At 35.3% G+C, this 23,176-nt stretch overlaps 1 protein-coding gene across 4 annotated transcripts in view; it reads left to right on the top strand.

The window, feature by feature from the left end:
• arhgef6 (Rac/Cdc42 guanine nucleotide exchange factor 6) overlaps positions 1-9,346 on the top strand; it is a 64,277-nt gene extending 54,931 nt beyond the window's left edge. For all 4 annotated transcript variants that reach the window (XM_012969588.3, XM_031891573.1, XM_031891574.1 and 1 more), the window contains 5 exons: positions 296-389; positions 2,844-2,933; positions 7,396-7,495; positions 7,937-7,991; positions 8,667-9,346. In XM_012969588.3, coding sequence (XP_012825042.2) covers positions 296-389; positions 2,844-2,933; positions 7,396-7,495; positions 7,937-7,991; positions 8,667-8,789 — 462 coding nt within the window. In that variant the 3' untranslated portion in view covers positions 8,790-9,346. The remainder of the gene's footprint in view (positions 1-295; positions 390-2,843; positions 2,934-7,395; positions 7,496-7,936; positions 7,992-8,666) is intronic.
• Positions 9,347-23,176: the final 13,830 nt, after the last annotated feature.

Below are 23,176 nucleotides of genomic sequence, written 5' to 3'. Positions count from 1 at the left end.
AGGAGACTGTTTTAATCTGTAAACCTAGGTTCTGCTGAATTATTTCAATTTGCATTCCATAAAATGTTAGCCCGTGAATAACTATAACAAAGGCACGGGTCTATGGATATGTAACGAATGCATTATTTGTGTCTTATTTCAAAAAATAAATAATACAGATCTGCTTTATTCCTTATGCAAGTCTGCAGTTTGATTCGTTGTTAGAAGTGCAAGTGCTTGGCTTTATTAAGCAGAAAGAAAGTATTTTGTTTCATGGATATGTAAACAAATTTATATCAATTCTTGATTCCTTCAGGATTCCAGCAAAAGCCCAAAAAATGTGAAGAAGTTTCTTCCAAAACGAAAAACGGAGAGAAAACCTTCAGATGAAGATTCTGGTTTCAGGAAAAGTATGTGGTATCTTAAGTAGCAGTAGCAGAAGACTCATCATTTAGTAAAATAATGAGAATGATTTCTACCCAGAATTCCCTTGTGTACAATCAAGTCAGTGATTTATTTCAGCATACCATCTACGCGTTTCGATCACCACAGGATCGTTATCAGGATGATAGACAGGAAGTGAAGTGTCAGGTTAAAAACCAGCAGTATCCAATCAGTGTTTATACAACATTAACCCATTCAATAACATGTGCAAAGTGTAATCAAATACCAGGCACTTAAAAATCCCCATATGATCAAAAATAGAATAATTATCAAACATCTAGACTCATAATAATACATAAACTAGGACATATCCCATATATATATCAATGTAATAAGCCACATGGCAAAGCTCATAGTGAAATATAATTTTAAAACACATATAAGTCAATCTATCAGGACACATGATAAAGTCACATGTCAAGTCTAAAAATTGAGTTTATAAATATCACCATTAACTTCAATACTCATCTTAACTCATGATAATACATAAACTAAGACATATTCCATATATATCAATGTAGTAAGCCACATGGCAAAACTCATAGTGAAATATAATTTTAAAACACATATAAGTCAATCTATCAAGATATATATATATATATATATATATATATATATATATATATATATATATATATAAAAAGACCAGCAACACCGGATTAATTGCAAAAAAAACTAGCTGTGTCTTAAAAAATGCATGAACAGCCAACGTTACGTTTCGGTCTCCGTCAGGGCCTTGAGAAAGGTACCAACAAACAGCTCATTTTTTTGCAATTAATCCGGTTGTTGTTTATATATATATATATATATATAAATGCAACAAAAGCCAGCACTCACAGGACTTTAGGAATCATGATACCAAAAAATAAATGTTGAGAAAACTTTCTTACATGGTTTTTTATTAATCCAACGTTTCAGTTCCTTACAGGAACTTCCCTCAGGGAGACAGTTCCTGTAAGGAACTGAAACGACGTTGGATTAATATAAAACCATGTAAGGAAGTTTTTGTCAACATTTAATTTTTGGTATCATAATTCCTCAAGTCCTGTGAGTGCTGGCTTTTGTTGCATTTATATTTTGATTATTTTTGTATTAGCACCCAGGCGTCGCCAATTTTGTGGTGTGCTACCCCTCTCTGGGACTATATATATATATATATATATATATATAAGATGTTGATTTGAATAAACACCTCTACATTTTCTGTAAGACCTGTGAGTGCGGACTCTCTCTACAGCTACTTTATATATATATATATATATATATATATATATATATATATATATATAAAGTCCGATTTAGCGGCACTCACCATACACAGAGAGCAGGAGCCGGGTGCATATCAAATCTTACATCCACTCCATAAATAGCACTCACGGCTTGTAAATCAATAAAAAACTTTTATTGGTATTCCATATCGACGCGTTTCGACCCGCTAGGGATATATATATTTATATATATATAGCATATAGCACCAGTATACTTAATATACTACTATTGGAGGCGAGTGCTGCTGTAACGGTAAAAAACATAGAATCCACAAAAAGACCAGCAACACCGGTATTTTTTTGTGAAAAACCAAATGTGTATTAAGTAGGAACATACAGCCAACGTTACGTTTCAGTCCCTGTTGTGAACAGAATGCATACATACACACACATATATAAAGGGGTAGAGAGTAGCACTACCCTTTACTATACAGGTCAGCTGTCCCAGGTGCTGGTAAAAAATAATTATAATCAAAAAAGACACCGCACTCATTCTGGAACTAGTGCAAATAAGTGATTTATTGAAAAAAAAATCAAGCACTCCCTGAGGAAGAGCACAGTAGTGCTCAAAACGTTGGATTTTTTTCAATAAATCACTTATTTGCACAAGTTCCTGAATGAGTCGGGTACCTTTTTTGATTATATATAGATATATTTATTAATTAATTTATTTTTATGGGAGTTCTCTCAGTGGGTACAAATCGATCTTAATGAAACACAGGGCATTCCTTAAAAGACAAATCCTTTTATGCAGAGGGAGTGCAATTATGGGTTTCACAATTATTGTAAAGCGTGTATTAAAGCAAGGGTCTATCACTGGTGTTGATAATGTTAGCAGTGGTGTAGGACAATGGTTGTGCTCTGCACCTTGTGCTACATCATTCCCTTTGAGTGCACAGCCACTGTAGTGTTCTTTAATTATTTGCAGAGTTTGACATTACTGGAGGACTTCAGGGCCTTTGTTTTCAGTTAAAGAGAGAGTATGTTATACAGTGTTGTAACTTTTCAATTGGTCTTCATTTATCTGCAACTTATCGTCCTCTTTTGCCTCTTTCCATTTTTCAGTTGGGGTCACTGGTTGAGGAAAGCAAAATACTATTACACTGTGCAGCTACAATTTTATTTTTCTTATATTGCATATTTTTTTCCAAGGCACTGTTGCTTTAGAAGAAGATGCACAAATTCTCAAAGTGATAGAGGCGTATTGCACTGGTGCAGGATTCCAGCAAAGCCTTTGTTCTGGTAAGTACAAGGCATGTGTCTCTATTTACTTGTGCAGTTACTATTGTCAGTGAAATTATTGAAAATTTGTAAAAAAAAAAAAAAAGAAAAACCTTGATTTGCTACAGTAAAAAAGGCAAGATCTCACATTACAGGCATAATTCACTTGAGAGTTGATAATAAAACTTACTGAGATTTCAGGAAACAAAGATGGAAGAACATTTTTGCCTGATACCTTATTAGGGTAAGTTCTGTATGCATAGGCAACTGTAAAGACAGAGTTCATCTATATTTGATCTCTAGGGATGCTATTGCTTTTATAGTATTTTCTTTTTAAAGGGCACAGGGAATACCTATGCTACCGTAGACTTATGGTATCTCTGTATTGGCTTTAGAAAAATCAAGTACATTTTCCATGCGGTATAAATTGCCAATTACAGGACTTTTTTACTGACTTAACCCAATTTCAGGGCATATTGGGTATTACACATGAGGAGCCTGTTGTAGGCAATAAACTGCCCATGGGGTCATGCTTTCTTATGCTCCAAAGGAGTAAAGCTATAAATATAACTGCATTGTTCCAGTATTAAAGGAATACTGTTATGGGAAAACATGTTTTTTTTCAAAACACATCATTCTCCAGCAGAATCCTGCATTGAAATCTTATTTAATTTTGAACTTTCACATGGGGCTAGCCATATTCTTCATTTCCCAGGGTGCCACAGCCATGTGACTTGTGCTTCGATAAACTTTAATCACTCTTTACTGCTGCGGTGCAAGTTGGAGTGATATTACACCCTTCCCTTTCCCTTCCAGCAGCCAATCAGCAGCACAATGGGAATGTAACAAAAAATCAGCTCCCTGACACCAGTATTGCTAAAAGTTGTAAACACTTAATAGTAAAAAGTCCAAGTCCGGCTCATGACTACTTCAATTACGTGGGAGTGGAAGAAACAATAGGTTACCTCATAGCAGTTCTAATGTGTAGCTCTGGCTCCTTCTAAAAGCTCAGACTCAGGCACAATGCACTGAGATGGCTGCCTACACACCAATATTACATCTAAAAAAAAACATTTGTAGAAAAAAATATTAAATGGTAGAGTGAATTATTTGCCATTTAAAGAGTGTAAAAAAAAAAGTACACCATAAAAATCATGTCAGAATCCCTTTAATATTTTTCAAGCATTCCTTAAACTGAACTGATAGAGAAGACATGCATATGTAAAAGGGTTAACTAGGAGAAAGTTTCTTTTGTCTACAAAAGCAAGACAGATTTTAATCTGCTTGTTTGTGTCATACACAGGAAGCAAGAATATCTTTTCATCAGCAGTTTTGGCAACTAGAGGGATGCAGCTTTTTTCTTTTTTTTTTTTTTCTTGTGTAATCACAGCAGTAGTTATAACTTTTATGTGTTCGATATCTCTCACCATTACCTAAAAGAGCTGCAAGATATAAAATTACAGTCCCTTACACCAGCATACTCACACATACAGACAGGGATATTACTGTCTATGTCATACTAAAAAGTTATTTAAGTTCTTTCTTAAACTAAATAGCTAAAAAGGTAAGATTAGATAAGATAATTAGATTACCAGTGCATAAATAATACTCCTGCCAACACAACAGTCCCACCAGTTGGAAGAGAGGGGTTGTGTAATGGTAATCTAATTAGCTACCTCGCAAGGACCAAGTATGGAGTAGTTTCAGTTTCCCTGTTTGCCCTGTTTAGCCCAAGAAATAACAAAACAGTTTTTTGTGATTAAAACAAAAGTCAAAGAGTATGTTTAGCACAAGCCCTATTAATTGCATTCAAGTTGGACAAGCGAGTATAATGTCCCTTTAAAGGACATGTAAAGCCTACATTTGCCTACAATATATATCAGTTGGGCATGTCTCCTCCACCCAAATGGCATCATTTGTACTGCATATATGCCCTCCGCTTGCCAGCACCATCACATTTTCCTAAAGCAAATAGCAGCTTTCACCCGGTGGCCATTTTCCCTCTGATACATAATCAGATAGATTTAAATCTGCAAACATTATACACACACAGACCCTTATTCAGCATACATTTCATCAACAATGCAGGCTCACACAGGCACAACTGTCTCTGATAAAAGTTCTGCTTTGTTTGAGCACTGTAATGGTAAAGCTGAGGTCAGGAGAAAAAAATGGAAGCAGACAGCTAGAGCTGAGTTTCTATGGGAACCAGCAATGCCATCTCTTCACTGGCTGCTAGACTGGAGGGTGTGTGTAGTAATCTGAGCTTAGAACAACTGAGCATGCCCACAAGCCAACAGCCAAAGCAAATTCCTGAGGGAGGGGGCCGAGTGGGTTACAGGAGGAGAAGGAAATCTAAGTGATTAAGGGGATGTTGCAGCCTTACTATTAACCTCTGGACAACCAGTGTGGCAGGTATTGAAAGATTTCAAAGAGGCTGTCCTTTAATGGTCACTAAAGCCTCATCAAATCATAGATTACTTGTTTTATCCAAAAAACTGTTGTGCCACAGCTAACAGCCCTATATACCCCTTGAGCAACTGTTCTCGTTCCTAACCCTATATGTGACTGAAAGGAAAGAATTCTTTTAAATTCTTATTTGTAAAATACAGTTGGCAGTTGTATAAAATAATATTTTATTACAAATGCAGTTATATGTAGAATGGTGTATTGCATACTCTTGATACTTTCAGGAGAATATACAGCTTGGTGCTTTATCAAATCTTGCTAATCATACTTTTTTTGCATACATTAAAGTTTGTCTTTCCTTAATTCAACATGACCCTCTAGCAATACGTATGGCCATATAGCCCTGCATCAATATCTAAATGATATTCACCAATATGCGTTCCACTAACAATATATAGGGTTTCTTTACAAGCACAAACGCAGTGTGCAATTTTGGGTGCAAGTTGCCATGTTTTTTTACGCATGATGCAGCATTTTTTCTCATAGTTTGAGCATAATTGCGGATGTGAGGTGGCACCACCTCATCAAATATGTAATTTGATGTTGTTAAGACGAATTGCTCAAAAAAACGGTGTTGGAATGTCATAATTTCCACCACATGGCATCAAACTTCCATCTTTACCCAATACTTTAGGAGTAAGTGTGTGTGTTGTTAATGCAGGCTGCTGTGGGAGTCCTATACATGTGTTTTAGAGGGCTGTCTTTTCTACATTTCTACAGCATTCGTTTATAGAAATTCACTTTTGCATGACACCGACTTCAGAACCTATGGCATCCACCTTCCACATTATTAGACTAATATATCACTGCATGCATTTTGTGTCTAGTCCTTTGTATTGCCATTAATTATGAATGTCATCTTTGCACTGCATATGGTTATTGTAAGTGAGAGCTGCTAAAATGTACCTCAGAAGAATGACAAATTCTGTTAAAATGATGGAATGCGCAATCTCTTCTGCTCTGTTCTGCTACAAGACCCTTGTTAATTATTTAAATTCAGAGCAGGTTTCTGTAAGGGCATTTTCATGTTGATCTGAATGGATTTCCTATTTCAGGTTCTCTAATTAACACACATAAGGGAGGGGATTGATCAATTTACATTCTCTGGTCCCCCTGTTTCAGTTTAGTATCTATGCATGTAATAGTGCATGTATTTTCAAAAACAGGGGGTTTTCATTATCATATAATTGCCTAGCCATCATACCATGTCAAGTTAAACCCCATATAGTGGTCCTTACTATTTAACTCTGGCTGTATTTTTTTTATAGGCTGGCACCACCCTCAAAGTAGGAAAAGGGCCTCCTGGCCTGGGCATCAGTCACAGGGCTTAGTCATCCCCCACGATTAGCATTTATAGAAGAGATTGCAAAGACAAGTCTCTAATTTACATCTCATTGTCATATGTTGTTTCAGAATGATAAATCTGTCTTTGGTTTCCTTAGTTCAGGTACTCTCAAGTGTATACTGCTGTTTAGCTAGAATGATAACTACACTAAGCCAAATCCTTAGAGCCAAAAAAATTGTATATCTCTTATCCTCGGTACAACTCTCAATTTTTTAATTTCTCCATTTTTGCATATAATTTGTTAGAACCTTTGCATACCATCCATTTTTTCCTTTCTTTCAGCAAATCCCTCCTTAGTCATTCTTAAGACTTTAATGCTGAATTTAGCATGGTTTTCTATGATGGATCTTTACATAGTTTTTTTTAAATGTAACTTATTGATTCTGGAATTATCTGATGTCATATTTCTAAATTATATGATCGGTGACTGTGAGCCACTGTGCCATGCCATGAGGTTGTTTTGTAAACTACTAGGCAACTCAGGGTGCTTTCTTTGAAAGATGCAGTCATGGCAAGGCAAGAGAGGTGACTCATTTACTGCAGGAAACAAGGCAGTGTGGCTTTCCAGTTTTATAAGAATAGGCCAGAATATCTATGCACAGCTCCCAGATACACACTTTATTCCCTCTTATTCAGATAGGAAATGTAAAGCAGTTTGTTTCTCCGCAGGTTCACGCAAAGATTCTGTTGCACAAGTGTTGCTACTTGAGGAAGAAAATCTTATAATTGATGAGCTGAGAACCAATGGGCAAACAGTTTCAGAAGAAAAGTAAGTTGGGCTTAAAAATTATAGTAAGATTCTTACTGCCAGCATGGATTCATTTTTAAGTGCCTCTAAATACCACATCTAAATCTATCAATATCTTCCATGGGCTTATTTTCTCAGCCTTTTGCCTTTGCATTTCAGTGGAACAAACATAAAAATGACTGAGCATTACATAAAGCCTATAAAATAAGGACTGCATGTATTACTGAATAGTCAATAAATAAATATATATGTAAATACATACAGCTAAAAAAAGGAATTTCAGCACAATGTGAAGTTCTTTGTGTTCAGCCATGTGAATGATTATTCTTTTGTTGACTTTCTTAGAGAGGGGATACTAATTTTCAAAGCAAATTGCAGTGTTGAAATACAATAAGGTCGTGCTTGTATTGTGGAAATGCACTATGCTTCTGGTATTAATTATCTATCTACACTTTATTGTAGGAGCCTTGTAGATACAGTTTATGCATTACGAGATGAAGTCATGGAGCTTAAACAGGTGAAAATATGCATTATACCATGTTATTCTTTGGTGGCATTTGCAAATTCTTTTTAAGAGAAAATCCCTATGTATGTAGCATTCATTTTGTTTGTCCCTCAGTGAACCAGAGTAGCATGACATGCTTGCAACCATCCATGTGGAGATTGTGAGCCCAGTTACCCTGCCCTTCCATGATCTCTGCTGTTTATTTTAAGTGGAAGAGGCAGGTCTGGACTGAGATTCAAAATTGGCCCTGGCATAACAAGTACACAGAGGCCAAACAGCCCTCTACCAGCCCAATAAATAATGACCGTCTATGGCATCTTACAGCAGCCCCTCTGTGATTAGCCAGAAGGTACAGATTGCCCGCCTGGGCCTGGGAAGAGGAATTTTAAAATTACACTATACAATAAGCCATAGGAAAGCAGAATTATAAAGCTAATGTATTTGGCACATACTGTCCCCATCCTTATGAAATGGGAGAAAAAAAATAAAGGCGCCATGGGTCTCATGTTGCACTAATATCAGCTTTGTTCTTAATAAATAGGTTATTTCATATAGGGTGATAAATAGTTGCTATATGTACAGAAGTTTCTTTACTCCAGTCTTGCCTGTTTATTGGTTTTTTATTTTTATTGTTTTATTGTCATTTTATTGTTTTAACTAAGAAATTGATGATTTTGTATTCCAAAGGAGAACAAAAGAATGAAACAATGCTTGGATGAAGAGCAGAAGTCAAGGAAGGAACTAGAAAAAATAGTTTGGAAGATACTGAAACAAGCCAATGACTCCACACGGGATGATCCTTCCCATTAGAATTAGCTGTCAGTTTTGGTTTTATATGGACTGCATCCTTAAATTGTACTCATTTGAGGAATGCTTCTGGTCTGTGGGACTCTATGAAAAGTGTGTTAAAGCAGTTTTATTTTCCCTAATAAGAGTTTTACAGACAGATTTGTGTATATACAGAATGCACACCTAGCAACCATGAAACGATCCACCAGTATTAACTGTGTTTAATTACCATTATGAATTCTCAGTGGGGCTCTTTTTGTGTGTGCTACTATTCATTTCTAATTGGCACATCTGTAACATTAGTTAACATAGGTACCCCCTGATAATTCCCAGGTGCAGTAAACCATAGCCACCATTGAGATGTTTGCTTCTTAAACAGTGAATTTAACCAGTAAATGCTGCTTGTTGATTGGTTACTATAGGTGATTCAGTCTGTAGCAATATTCGCACCTTATATTATATAACCCCTAAATATGCAAATACTGACCTGAATAGGGACAAAGCTATACCCCCAGAATGAATACCTAACCATTCATGTAAAGTGACCTATTAAACAATCTTGCCAAACTGGAGTAGGTATATACATCAGTAAATATTGCCCTTTTACATCTCTTACCTTGAGCCACCATTTTGTTATGGGCTAAGTGCTCCCTCAGAGATCACCTGAATGGAAATAATGCAGCTCTATTTATAACAGAAAGAAGTGTGGGAGTAAAAGACCTCTGTGCACTAATTGGCTGATGTAACCTAACATGTATGTGGCTTGTGTGTGCACCAGTGGAAGCGCTTAATTCTTAAAATGGCAATTTTCTATTTAGGATTACCCAATGGCACATACTACTAAAAGTATATTTTTATGAAAATGGTTAATTTAGAAACAGAAACAGAGTTTTACATATGAGCTTGTTTATGCAATATATTTTTATAGAGACCTACACTGTTCAGGGGTATAGATTTTCTCTAATGGGCCTGACTTGTAGTAAGGTTCGGCTGGTCAGTAAGACAAGAGCACTTAGGGGCATTTTCTGCTTTTGTTAGTTAACCGGTTGACAATCACGAGGAAAACACTTGCTTAAAAAAAGAAACACAAATAGTTTTTCTGATTGGCCTGCATTTTCTTTGCTCAAAAGTGAAGGCATTAATTGGCAAAACATACTAGAAACACGGATCAACACATACATCAGCAACATGGAAACATAAGATATTACTTTATGGGAGATATTACTCATGGGCAATAATGTAAGACCAAATAAATTAGCGTGCACTTAAAATTTAAACACAAAGGGTTTTTGGGATAGTTACCACGATAAGTCTGATACAAGCTGGCTCTACAATGTTTAAAGATGCACTGAATACACAGTAAGTAAATGTATATCATTCTGCCATAATTAGGTCTATATATGTGAATGAAGGATTATTGTTCCAAGAGTACTGCTGAGTCTAGTTTGAAACTGTGTTTAATTAGGTACTTTAATTTCCACAATCATCTCAGAGAAATCACTTAAAACTGGAACCTATACTGATCACTTCAATTAGTAGAAAATGCAAAGCTGACTGTGTGTGGCCACCGAACTAGTGAACTGGGTACTACCTCCTGGTGTGCCTGTTTCTTTTAATGGGCAGTTTTTGATCTTCACTGTTTCCTTGGAAAGCTTGCAGTGACTAAGAAATGTGAGAAACATGTTTTGGCGCAGTGTTCTTGCTCCTAATTTAGTATATTAGGTTTAAATCAGTAGAATGTTTTATGGATTGCTGCAGAGGTTTTCAGCAGGCCTTAAAGGAGAAGCGAAGGCATTTTGAAATTTTATTGCCAATAGATTAATCACAATAGTGCAAGCTAGAACGCTATATTTATTCTGTAGAAAACGTTTCCATACCCGAGTAAACAGCCCTAGAATCTCCCTCTGTTTGCTTTAGATAGCAGTTGCCATTTAAGCTTGGTCTCAGTAACTTCCGTGCTGCAGCTCTGGCTTCTGGTAGCTCGGATTACACAGCACAGTTGGGAGGGGGAGAGAGGAGCAAACTGAGCAGACTTATGCCGTGCCCTGAAGGATTTTTCTGAGAGCAGGAAGTCTGACACAGAAGAACATGTATACGCAAAAGATGAAAAGAAATCCTGTGTTTCTTTTGATAGAGGACTCAGAGCAGCTTTTCTGTAAGCGTTTATGGCTTTATTTACTTAGGCCTTTCTGAATACAGCTTTACCTTTCCTTCTCCTTTAATGGAAAGCAAAATAATATATAATTTGCTTTATATAGAGGAGCCACTTTTATAGATGTGTCAGGTTAATAGGGGCTAAAGTTGGTCATACACTCTACAATTATGATCTTTCCCACGACCACTGAGTGTAGGAACGATCATTTGTTTACTCTATTAACGTTAAGAGCTGAATTGGCAAATATACAGGTAAAAGCAAGGTAATGTATTCCCATTATCTGATGATTCAGCATTAACATTACGTTTTTTTGGGCACCTTCAAAAGCACCCAGTCAAAATTTTCAGTCCTGCCCAATCAATGAGGCGACTGATATCGGTCGCCTCGTCTTTCGTGTGATAATGTCAGCGTGGTGTATGGCCACCTTTAAAAGAAAAAATCACTTCAGATAATGCTTTGATTATATACATGGTCTTCCACAAATATCAAATTACAGAGTCTATTCAGAGATACAATAGGCTAAATGGCTTACATTAAAAATGAATTGCATGCAGTGAAATACATGACAAGGTTGGGTAGGACACTGTACAACTAGAACTTTTAAAATGATATTTACAAATGTTATAAAATGTATTTAAACATATTAACTTGAATAGTTGTTGTAGGCCTTTTAAAGGGAACACATTCATATAGGGGTGTCTGATAATAAACACCACTTATAAATAAAGAATAAACTCTGCTTATAGAAAAGAGACTAGAAAATGTGAGTTACAGCATATTAAACCATTTCCTTCTGAATATTTATGAAAGGTGGCTGCATACGCAGAACGTGACTAGAGGTTATTAATTAGTATTGCTGTTCTCTGATAATAAAATAACACATACAAGCAATATTTCCACTCCTGTTTATATGAACAAAGTCAATGTGAGTATACAAAGGAAGGATGGATAAAAATGTAGCTATCTATTTAAAAAAACTAAATAGCAGACAAAATACAGTGTATAGGGTATATTTTTTCTTTTGAATGTGTTTTGATGTACTTGCTCTATAATAATATGGCAGTATTCTGGCTAATGTCTGTAATACTGTGATGCATAACATATTGTCTTGAATACAGCGCCTTTTAATATATATATATCAATATCATAGCTTTATATAAAAATTATAGGGGAGTATGGATCAAAGTGTACAGGACAAATTCATTACATTTTTTATAAGTAAAATTGTCCTTCCGTATACTTTTTAGCTTTATTCAAAAGTCATATTTTATTGCTGGCATATGCTGTTCTGACAAATATCTGCTGGTTGTATAAAAACAAAACCAAATAAATGCTGTAAGCAAGTAATTTAAGAGAAAAAATTATTTTTTCCAGAGAATGCAGCAAGAAATCTCCCTGTTTGATTTTATTCCAGCCACGTTAACACCTTTTGTTATACAAAACTTTGTGAAGCCTCAGGGAGCAGTGCTACTGTATGTAGTATCTCAGACAACTAATGTTTAAAGTTACTTGAACTCATAAAGTACTATTTGTGGAAAATGCCAGGTTAGGCTCAGGCTCTAATCACTGTGGTAATATGTGGTAATAAGCACATTTGATAGTCCGGTCCTGTAAATATGTATTTAACCCCTTATCAAAGAAAAAAAATGAGGTACCACTAGATTTTGTCATGTTTAAAATTTGTTTTCTTCTTTTGTATAACTAATTGATATTTGAGATGCTTTGTAAAGGAATGCAATTCATAAGTAGCTATTTTTTAGCCCCGCCCATAAAATGCTGTCAATTATGAGAATATTGGAGTGTTGCATACAAAACTCTTCATTGCTGATTGGAATGTGTTCTTGTCTGTTGGGCATTCACACATAACCGCAAATCAACCACCAAGTAGTGATAAAAATATGGTGCTGTTGCACTTAAATATACAGAACATATAGCACACATTTGGCTATGCACTTAGGATATATATATATATATATATTTATATATTCTAAAATAGTATTTAAATTCTCAGTTATTTATAGTTTTTCCTGTACAGTTTGTGTTTTTTTATTCATTTAGCCATCAAAGGGTTCTAATTTTGTTTTGGCAAAGTAGATGTTCATGCAAAACTGTAATAGGTAATTGCTTATAATAGGTAATTGCTTATGTCTTTGGATATTGAGAGTCTGGTTTATTAATGTTCAAATTTAAATTTTTCTGCATTTAGAATTTTTTTTAAAAAACGTAAAACTTTGGCATCTGAAAAGCTTGCAAGTTGATATAGCAATTAATGGGTGCTGTCCTAGCCAATATTTTTTTTCAGTTTTTCTAATTTGTTTGAGAGTTTGTAGACCCATTAAAAATGATGAGAAGAATACAAATCCAATGCATTCAAGTTTATTTTCATGGTTTGATTTGATTTATTTTCAGATTTTTAATAAATGAGCAAGCATTCAAGCTAGTTACAATTTCAGGTTTATTCAGGTTGAAAAAAATGGAAAAACTAAAATGAAAAAACCCAAAAATTGATAAGTAAGCCTTCCTGCGGAGTCTTCATGCCTTAATTCCATCAGTTTTTTAACATTAACATTTTTGTAAAACCAAACATTCGAGTTTGGTAAAATTTTGAGTTTATTCTAATTAAAGAATAACTTTCTCAATTCTCAAATTCAAAAATGTATAAATAAACTTCCTTGGGCTTATTTAGTGGATTTTAGAGGGGTTTTTTTTCAATTTAAACTTAAAATTTGACCAAACTCAAATGTTTACATATTATTAAAAAAATTGAATATAATAACTCTTATCGAATTAAACCTTGGAAAAAAACATCAAATTCATATTCTTCTAATCATTTTCAATGGTTCTTTCAAATGTTTTGAAAGTTTTGCAAAACTTGAAAAGAATGCATACATTTTGCCTAGGACAACTCCCATTGATTCCCTACATGAACTCGCAAGCTTTTTGAAGTTACATTCAAAAAATTTTTTTCATTGAACATTCAAGTTTTGGAAATTATATTGGAAGTGCAATTTGGGAGTTTTTGCTAAAGAAAAAATTTGAATTTTAACGTTGATAATTCATCCCTTAAGTGTTAATATAGATACATGCCTAAATTCACTCAGAAATAATATATCATTGATTTTCCTGAGGGTCATAATTACAGTATTTTCATCATGGGGAAGCACTAGTTGCTCTGTAATCCTTATTTTGGATGCTCCAATAAGTATTTTGCATCAGATTACATAATGAAAATTGTTTGAATGTCTTGTGGGCCTTCTAATTTGTGTTTTGGCAACCTGGTCACTCTGTGTTTTATCTAGTCTGCTTCATTGCCTCTTATGATTTAACTGGAGCAGTGAAGGCAACACATAAATGGATATAGGAATTAGCCAGTGCATAGACAAGTTGGCTGTTACATATATACCTTTAGCTTGCCAAAAAACATAGATTGTTCATTTTAATTATTGTAAAAAAGAAATTATTGGATATCACACACTTTAATAAAACTCCATATCAGCCATGATTCATCCAGGAAGTGTGGCTTGAAGTGCCTTTGGGCTCACTGAGGGCTATACTTTGGATCATTTCCATTGGTATTTAATAATCACTTGGAGGTTAAGTGATTAACACGAGTTAACCTGCTAGAGGTGTCTTGCAAAGTATATGCTCCATATCTTCTCCTTGATGTTTAATTAGGGCTTGGAATACATTTAATGGAGGGAATGGACACATAAGCGTTTGTTAGCATGCGAGGAGTAGCTTAGCTGCCTAGCTGTGTGCTGTTATTGTTTGCAAATGCAAATGTGTAGAATTTTCCAATTATTTATAAAGCCACAGTCTGTTCTTCCTTTCATGTCAAAACTGTATGTCTTTAAAATAACAGCTCATATTTACAAGTGCCAGAATCCTGAGACTCTGGTACTATAGCAATGACATCTGTGGATGATTTACTTACAACACACGTACATTTCAATTATCTATAACATATAATGCAATCAGCTCCTTGAAATGGGAAGCAAAATCTATATTTGTTTTTTAAGTGCCTGGAAAACAAAGATGTACGCGGAATAGCCATGTTGTTGATCTGACAGTAATGAATTTGTATGTAAATTTAGCGCAATTTTTGTTTTTTATTGCAATCATCGACTATGCATTGGTGTATCAAAGAACTGCATCTACATATGTAGAAGTCTCCAAGTGCAATCAGTGACTGTGATGTAATAAAAGATTTGTTTTTAATGTGAGATTGAGATGATAAAATGCAAATATATTAATGTTTTTTTAGCTCAGATGCTTTACTTATTTGCTGTATAGTTTTTATGGGGGGACATTGTGTATGGGTGCTCTATATATGGTTGAAACTTTGTTACCATTAGTGAGTGAGAAAATGTATATATAATCATATATCATTTATGTCTAAGAAACCAGCAGTAAAATCCCCTTAATATTTCTTTTAGATTGACATAACAAAGGGCTGCAGTGTGTAAATGATCTGGGTAAGGTTATATAATCCAGTCAGGCCTGTATTCCCCCAAAAATTCAAACCCACCTAGTTGTAACTTGTGCCCAGACTGAGCTGACCCTCAGTCATTTTTGTACCTAAACCCAGTCTGAGCCACCAAGTGACAGAATAGAAGGTGGGGCCAGTGACATGCACAAAGGGTTAAAAGCTAAGGGATACTTCTCACAATATTCCTTAAGCTGTTTAATGCAGTGTGCACCCTAAGTCACACTGGAAACATTTACTTGCACCCTGAATCTACCTAACCCCCCAAATCCCAAGGATTCCACCAGGGTCACCAGTTTATCTCTACCTGAATATTATATAAAAAAAAGTAGGCATTATTGTTGCATTATATATATATTACAATCCAAAGGCTTAACTTTTTAGGAAATCAAGTCATGCACATAGTAATAATTGTGTGTGATGGGTTGATATATTTTTGTTTCACATTTAAGCTGTTTACAATTGTATGAATACAGTATAATTCTGTTATAATTCTGTAATATCATAAATATCATGTTACAAAGCTTTCCTTTCAACATGTTTGTTTCTGTATTTTACTGTTCATTTCAGTGCCTTTTTATTGCTGTTTGACATTTTAGAAAATATATCAATTTATTTTAATATTCTGTGTTGGCTGTTTAATTTGCTATATTTGATCTATACATAGACTTGCTGTGAAAGAGAATACCAGGCATTAGTGCTGCAGCTCATAATAGGGGCTTAAAGCCCCCTCCTCTGCTGAAATCCTTATTATCGTGGCTTCCCATTAAACAATGAATAATGTACAAACTCCTACAAACATTTAAAGTCATTCATTCCCCTGCATCTCACTACATCTCTTTTCTTCCACTCCTCTTCCTCTCAGAGCACCCTTTCCCCCCATAATGATAAGGGAAATTTGTTGCCAGGAAGTAAACACCCATAGGGGCTGATTTACTAACCCACGAATCCGACCCGAATTGGAAAAGTTCCGACTTGAAAACGAATATTTTGCGACTTTTTCGTATGTTTTGCGATTTTTTCGGATTCTGTACGAATTTTTCGGATCCAATACGATTTTTGCGTAAAAACGCGAGTTTTTCGTATCCATTACGAAAGTTGCGTAAAAAGTTGCGCATTTTGCGTAGCGTTAAAACTTACGCGAAAAGTTGCGCATTTTTCGTAGCGTTAAGTTTTAACGCTACGCAAAATGCGCAACTTTTTACGCAACTTTCGTAATGGATAGGAAAACTCGCGTTTTTACGCAAAAATCGTATTGGATCCGAAAAATTCGTACAGAATCCGAAAAAATCGCAAAACATACGAAAAAATCGCAAAGTACCGATCATTACGAAAAAAACGCAATCGGACTCCATTCGACCCGTTCGTGGGTAAGTAAATCAGCCCCATAGACTCCAATGGCCACAAAAAAAGTGGAAACATTTTCTCTGAAGGCATAGAAGCTGTGAAATTCCCTGTCGAATTCTCTATATGTTTGGGGTACCAATTTTAAGAGCTCTGTATAGCAGTGGCCTGTATAGTAGGGTGGCACAAAAAGTCCTCAAAGTGCAAAGCAATGAGTGTAGTGTAAATGTACTACTGCCCACATCTTAAAAAATCACTATACCTACAGTGCACTATGATGGCAGAGATATCATCATGCTGTTTGGCTGCTTTTAATGATATATAAATTAAAAAAAAAAATATGCATAGGAATAGATGGTTCAAAATACAGGTAAACATATTGCATAAGATCCTGTTTTCTGTCTGCTAAACTTAATCTAGAGACAAAGCTCATGTTTTTGCAGCTTTTATTTCATACACATGGGCAAAGTTACACTGGGGTGGCTCAAGAACAAAAAGGTATATGTCCTGCAATGGCTCCATTAAAACTCTCTCTGCAATATAACTTAGTATGTGTAATATGTACTTGAAAATTGAAATGCAATAGCATGAAGAAAAGCTCCCTGGATGAATGGCCAAAATGATCTGAAAAGCTGGTATTATTGTTATTATTAATATTAGAAAAAATGCATATTTGTAAAGCACCAACATATTTCTACTGGTCTGTACAATAAATTGGTATATACATTGACATACAGATTGCATACAATAAAGAATAACTGAGGCCCTTTTAAAAAGAACTTACAAAAATTTTTGCGCTAACCGCAAAAGCCAAAGGTGTTTATACCAAGTATTGACTCAGAGGGCGAATGCTTATTCAACCAAAAATTGTCTAGTGGTTAACTTTTGTGCCACAAAAAATATTTTTTAAAATGAAATTAAATGGTAAACATCCCAGTTAAATTAATCCATCAGGCTTTAACACAACAAAAGAAGTAAACATCCACGGGGAATAGTCCATCCATAAACAATGCACCAGCCCAAAAGAGCTTTATATAACAAATTATTTAAAATTGCAGTCACATAAGATTTTTAGTCACTTGGCTAAGGAGCCATCAGATCCTGTTATGTCTAGGTTTGAGACAGAATCTGGGTATTAGGTTGGGTAGAGTAATAAAGGTAAATCCCCTCTTTGCTGATGACAAGTTCATGTACCGCGTGACCCTGATGGCTCCTTGTCCAATCTTCTCTGCCTTCCTCTGGATCAACTAGCAGGTAGGCAGGTTATATATAGGCATTATGGTTGAACTTGATGGATGTGTGTCTTTTTTTCAACCTCATTTACTATGTTACTATATATAAAGGTATAGGATGTATCGTTCGGAATGCTAGGGTCCTGGGGTCTCCCAGTTAAGGGATCTTTCCATAAGATCCTTAATATACCCAAAATGATGTTTTGCCACCAATATGAATTCTTGCAGCTTAGTTACCATTATGTACAAGGGACTGTTTTATTATTACAGAAAAAATTGTAAAAATTAGAATTAATTTAGATTATTAGATTAAAATGAACCCAGTGGGAAACGACCTCTAAAACAAACCTAGTTACATTTTGGTAAATGACAAATGATTTTCCATGCCATGGCAAAAATTGTTTCATAGTTTTCTTAATGCTCCAGCCTTCAGCAAGTTACTAGGCATTTATTTTGGTAGGTAACTATCTTGGAGCTGACTTCCAGCAGCTCCCAGAGAATGGGATTCCTAGGTTCTATGAATTTTATCCATCTACTTCCCATCTGACCTTTGCCCATATGTTGTGGGTCCTAACAACTAGTCTGTATTGGTAGAAGGCACACAAAGTACCTTCTAAAGTCTCCTCCTTGACCACACCAGTTAAGACTAATAAATGTTACAAATGTACCTTGAGTATCCTTGTAACCCTAGGCATGGTTACCCTGAACCCTGCTCTTGGGAATAAAACTATTTTCACATTTGCAATCCTTGCCTAATGTCAGTTTATGATTTGTAAAATGCTACAGAAATATTGTTTAATGGTGGGAGCTAAACCACTTCTAGTTTCTTCAAAGTACTTTTAATCTTATTTATGTGTTCTTGGTTTTGTTTTATAAATTTTTTGACTCATTTATTTTATTAAGCTCTGCCATACATTTTATTTTCAGGTCTCTATCAAGACCTTGGACACAGAAACCTAGCCTTTTCTTGACTATATGACATTCTAATGAAAAAACAGACAGCCAAAAATGGCAACCTAATGTACTGGATTCCTGAAAATATTGCATGTCCTTTACCAAACACCAGCAAAAGCAATTTCTGCGCACCTTACCTGCCAATATGTGTTTGGCCAAGAGGACAACATTCTTACCTTTTCTACTCCCTCCTTGCTGTTCTTTTCTATCTGAATTCTACAATGTATCCCTCTTCTTGTGGATGTTATCTCTTGTATTTCCCTTACAATTTTTAAAATGTAAAATAGAATCTAAAACATTCAACATATTTGTAGTTACTGGCTAAATACATTGCAGTAAGCTGCAAGTCTTTGGGTTGTAAAAACATCAGTTCAAACAATCTTGTGAAAATACAAGCTGAAAACGGAAAGCAGCGTTCCTTCTGCCACTCAGAAATCTTTGATAGGGATGATGTTTATTAAAATAAGTTATGAGTTATGTGAGCACCTACCAAGCTTTGTTTAAATTAGTCAGAACTGGCTTTTGTGATGTTTAATGATTGTGTTAAAAATTACTTAATACCAGAGCAGCCAAATATTCCAATAATTCATCACCAGCCTAAAATTCAATTCAGGTTAAGTGTCCTCCGGAAAGCAGACCTGTTGTGTCTTGTGTAAGTTAATTGAACAATAATCTTTCTGAATAAATCAATATGTTGTTACCTTTGGTTGATTGACTGGATTCCTATCTGAGGGACAGCAAAGCATGTTTTACAGGTTTTTGAAGAGTTCAATCAGTATAATTCCTTTTTATGATAGGCTACTCTGGACGTAATAGGGCTTTATTATTATTTATGTTTTCCTCATGATAAAGACAAAAGCAGTAGAATACGATCTTAAATGATATAGTAATAATGATCATTCTGTAAAGAATGTCATTATAAAAGCATTGGAGTCTCTTTTAACACACAATTTCTTCAGATTTGGATCCACTTTTATTTCCAGAGATGTGGGGCCTCAATGGGTGCAAAATTTACACCATTTACATATACATGATTTGGTAGGAGGAAACCACATCTGGAGGTAAATTGCAGGGATTAGAAAGAATTGGGCTTTATAAAATATGTGTACAGTACAATGTTTTGTTTATATGGAAAGGCACAAAGAAGGGTTTAGACTTAGAAATGGCCAAGGATCATAAGGCGGTAGGTACAGTTTTTAGAAATGGATCCACAGAGAACTCCTCAGAGCAGATTCTTGAACCCGAATCACATATTTATGGCAATACTGATTTCAACATCTCCAGTCAAATTGCAGCACAGATGAGAAATATATATCCAAGTCATTAGATCTCAGATTTTTGGTCAGAAGAAATAAGTTCAGTTTTCTTAGCACAGTAGCATAGTTTCAGTTGTGTCTAGACATTTCTCAAAATGTAATCAGGGGGATGTGTTTAAGAATACAAGGCATTGAATAAGTGTCATTATCCAGTAGAGGTGGTGATCTTACACCTAAGCTTCTTTAAAGAATCTTCACTTTGGGAACTCTACAACCCGTGGGCTCAGTGCCAGATGTACCATTGGCGCGCCCCTAGGCCAGCCACTTTATGTGCCCCCCCATACACAATCCTAGTTGCTCCTTTCCTCCCCACCAGTGTCGCTTGTGCACACTGTACCTGGGCCTTGGTAGCACTCCTTGTCAGGGCCTGGAGCACTGATGAATTGGCGTGCTGGAAACTTAAAAAAATCTCCTGCTTGCATATTTCCTCAGCACTCCAGAAAAAACAAATGTGGCTTTGCAGCATGCCACCCCTAAAATTGCCCCACCAAGGCCTTGCCACAAAGCTGGGCCTGTGGAGGCCCAAATCTTAAATTTGATGTGGGATGTTATATGCAACTTCGTAGATTTTTGTATATAAAACACTTATTTTTGTGCTTGCAAACACCTTTGTTAATAGCATATTTTTCCTTGATGGTTTTTAATAAATTAAGTCACTGTTAAATTCATTGTAATTTATATTTTAAGACAATTGTGAGCTAGATATATAACTAAGGGGTTCATAAAATAAGCATGGTGAGATTGTTAAGGTAGGGTTACTTCCCCTTTTAAAAAGGCATACTGTCATGATTTTTATGGTGTACTTTTTATTTCTAAATTACACTGTTTACACAGCAAATAATTAACTCTACCATTTAAAAATTTAGTCTTGAACTAACAAATGTATTTTTTTAGCTGTAATATTTGTGTGTAGGCAGCCATCTCAGTGCATTGTGCCTGAGTCTGAGCTTTCAGAAGGAGCCAGCACTACACATTAGAAATGCTTTCAGGTAACCTATTGTTTCTCCTACTGGAGGAGTCATGAAGTGGGCAACAGGACATAGATTTTTAACAGTGCTGTTATCATATCTACCACTAGGTAGATGGGTGTATTAGAGAGTGGCTTAGTCTGTGATATCACATCCACTGTTTATGGTTTAAAAGTTAAAAAACAAAAAGTTTAACATAGTATTTTATGCCTATGAGTAATGCATCAGGATGTTTTAATTGTTTGATATGAAATCAGATTTTATTAATGAGTGGCAGAAGGGGTGCTCGCAGATTTTGGTTATCCTTGTACTTAACCTCCAGCTACAAGTTTGGGTGATGCTCCCAGGCCACTCAAGAGTAATGGTGAGTGCATCTCTTTCCGACATTGATTGAAGTGAATCTGTATCGGCTAGCCTGTGAGTCTAGGACTCAAGGTTTATAAAGCAGGGTCATCAACTTTGTCAGGTCAGCCATTAAGACTGCTGATCTATGTGCTGAACCTGCTTAGATTGATTGCATTAAAATACAAACACTCAACTAGCTTTACCAACAAATGGACACTTTGAATAATATAATGCAAAAATATTTATTACATTTCCAAGGCATTTTAATATGCAAGTATTAGGACAACACTTTAACAATTCAATGTACTATATACAAAAATATAAATAAATTAGAAACTGTACAACGTTGACATTACTATGCGTACAACATTTTTTTTTACTTTTTAATTTTATAAATAGTAATAAAAAAAAAAATACTATAATTTTACATACTTTTAGATTTCAGCAGTCTATTTTCAAACCCAACCATAAGTTGCAACCATAGGCAACAACATTGCTGCATTTTGGTAAACAGGATAAAGAGATCCCGAAATTTATACATGACAAATTTAAATGTTTTTCTCCCCAAATAATTTTTTTTTCATATACCAGTTGGCACAGGGTCATATACTTTGTTTCTTTTATAAGTATAACACCATAAGAACCCCCACTGTTAATGTTTGCAGTGGAAGATATCTGAAGTCTTATGCTTATTTTCTAGTGTTTCTATATAGCTAAGATAATTGAAGTCCAGTAATAGAGGCATATTATTCAAAAGGTAAAAATGGAACTCACTACAGTTTGCCAATTTTGCCAGCTCTCAATTTAGTCCCCTAAAAATCCTATACAAATAAACTGCCAAAATTGCCTCCATCAAACTCTATTTTACTATTTGATGAAGGCATCCATGATATTTAATACATGGTAGGTTTCTGAATATATGATATGTATTTGGGGTCAGTGTGTATGGCATTTTTAAAAAAATCTATCTGGATCGCTGAAAATTTTACACTAGACGTCACTCTTGTGTATAGTGTTACACCAAATGTAAACCACCATGTGGTTGTTGCCCACAACCTAGTTATTTTAATTATAGATTGTGTCTTTTTCTCAGGCTTGTCGCGTTTATTTTTAGTTTTCATTGAAACATGTTTATGTAGATATTTTTTTACTTAAACAATAAACAAAGTGCCCCTTACAGTTATGTTTTTAACATGTTTGAGTCCAATGCTCCAATGAAGAACAAATATCTATTGAATGTCCTACAAAAGTACTTATAGAAATAGTTGCTCATCCTTGTACTTGACTGATGATCTAGCTGTTTCTCTCTTGGCCAGGTCAAGACTGGGATTCACAATAGGCCCTGGGTTTTCGACTACCCAGATGCCCAAACAGCCCCCCACCAGCCCAATAAATAGTGACTCTCTATGCATCACACCTTGTGTCTCAACCCTTTCTCCTTGTAGATTGTAAGCTCTTTTGGGCAGGGCCCTCTTCACCTCTTGTATCGGTTATTGATTGCTTTATATGTTACTCTGTATGTCCATGTATGTAACCCACTTATTGTACAGCGCTGCGGAATATGTTGGCGCTTTATAAATAAATGTTACTAATAATAATAATAATCTA

The sequence above is a fragment of the Xenopus tropicalis genome, chromosome 8 (assembly GCF_000004195.4).
Source record: "Xenopus tropicalis strain Nigerian chromosome 8, UCB_Xtro_10.0, whole genome shotgun sequence".
In the NCBI taxonomy this organism is placed as follows: Eukaryota; Metazoa; Chordata; class Amphibia; order Anura; family Pipidae; genus Xenopus; species Xenopus tropicalis.
The sequence above is the reverse complement of the archived record's forward strand: the minus strand, read 5'-3'. Positions and strand labels throughout refer to the sequence as shown.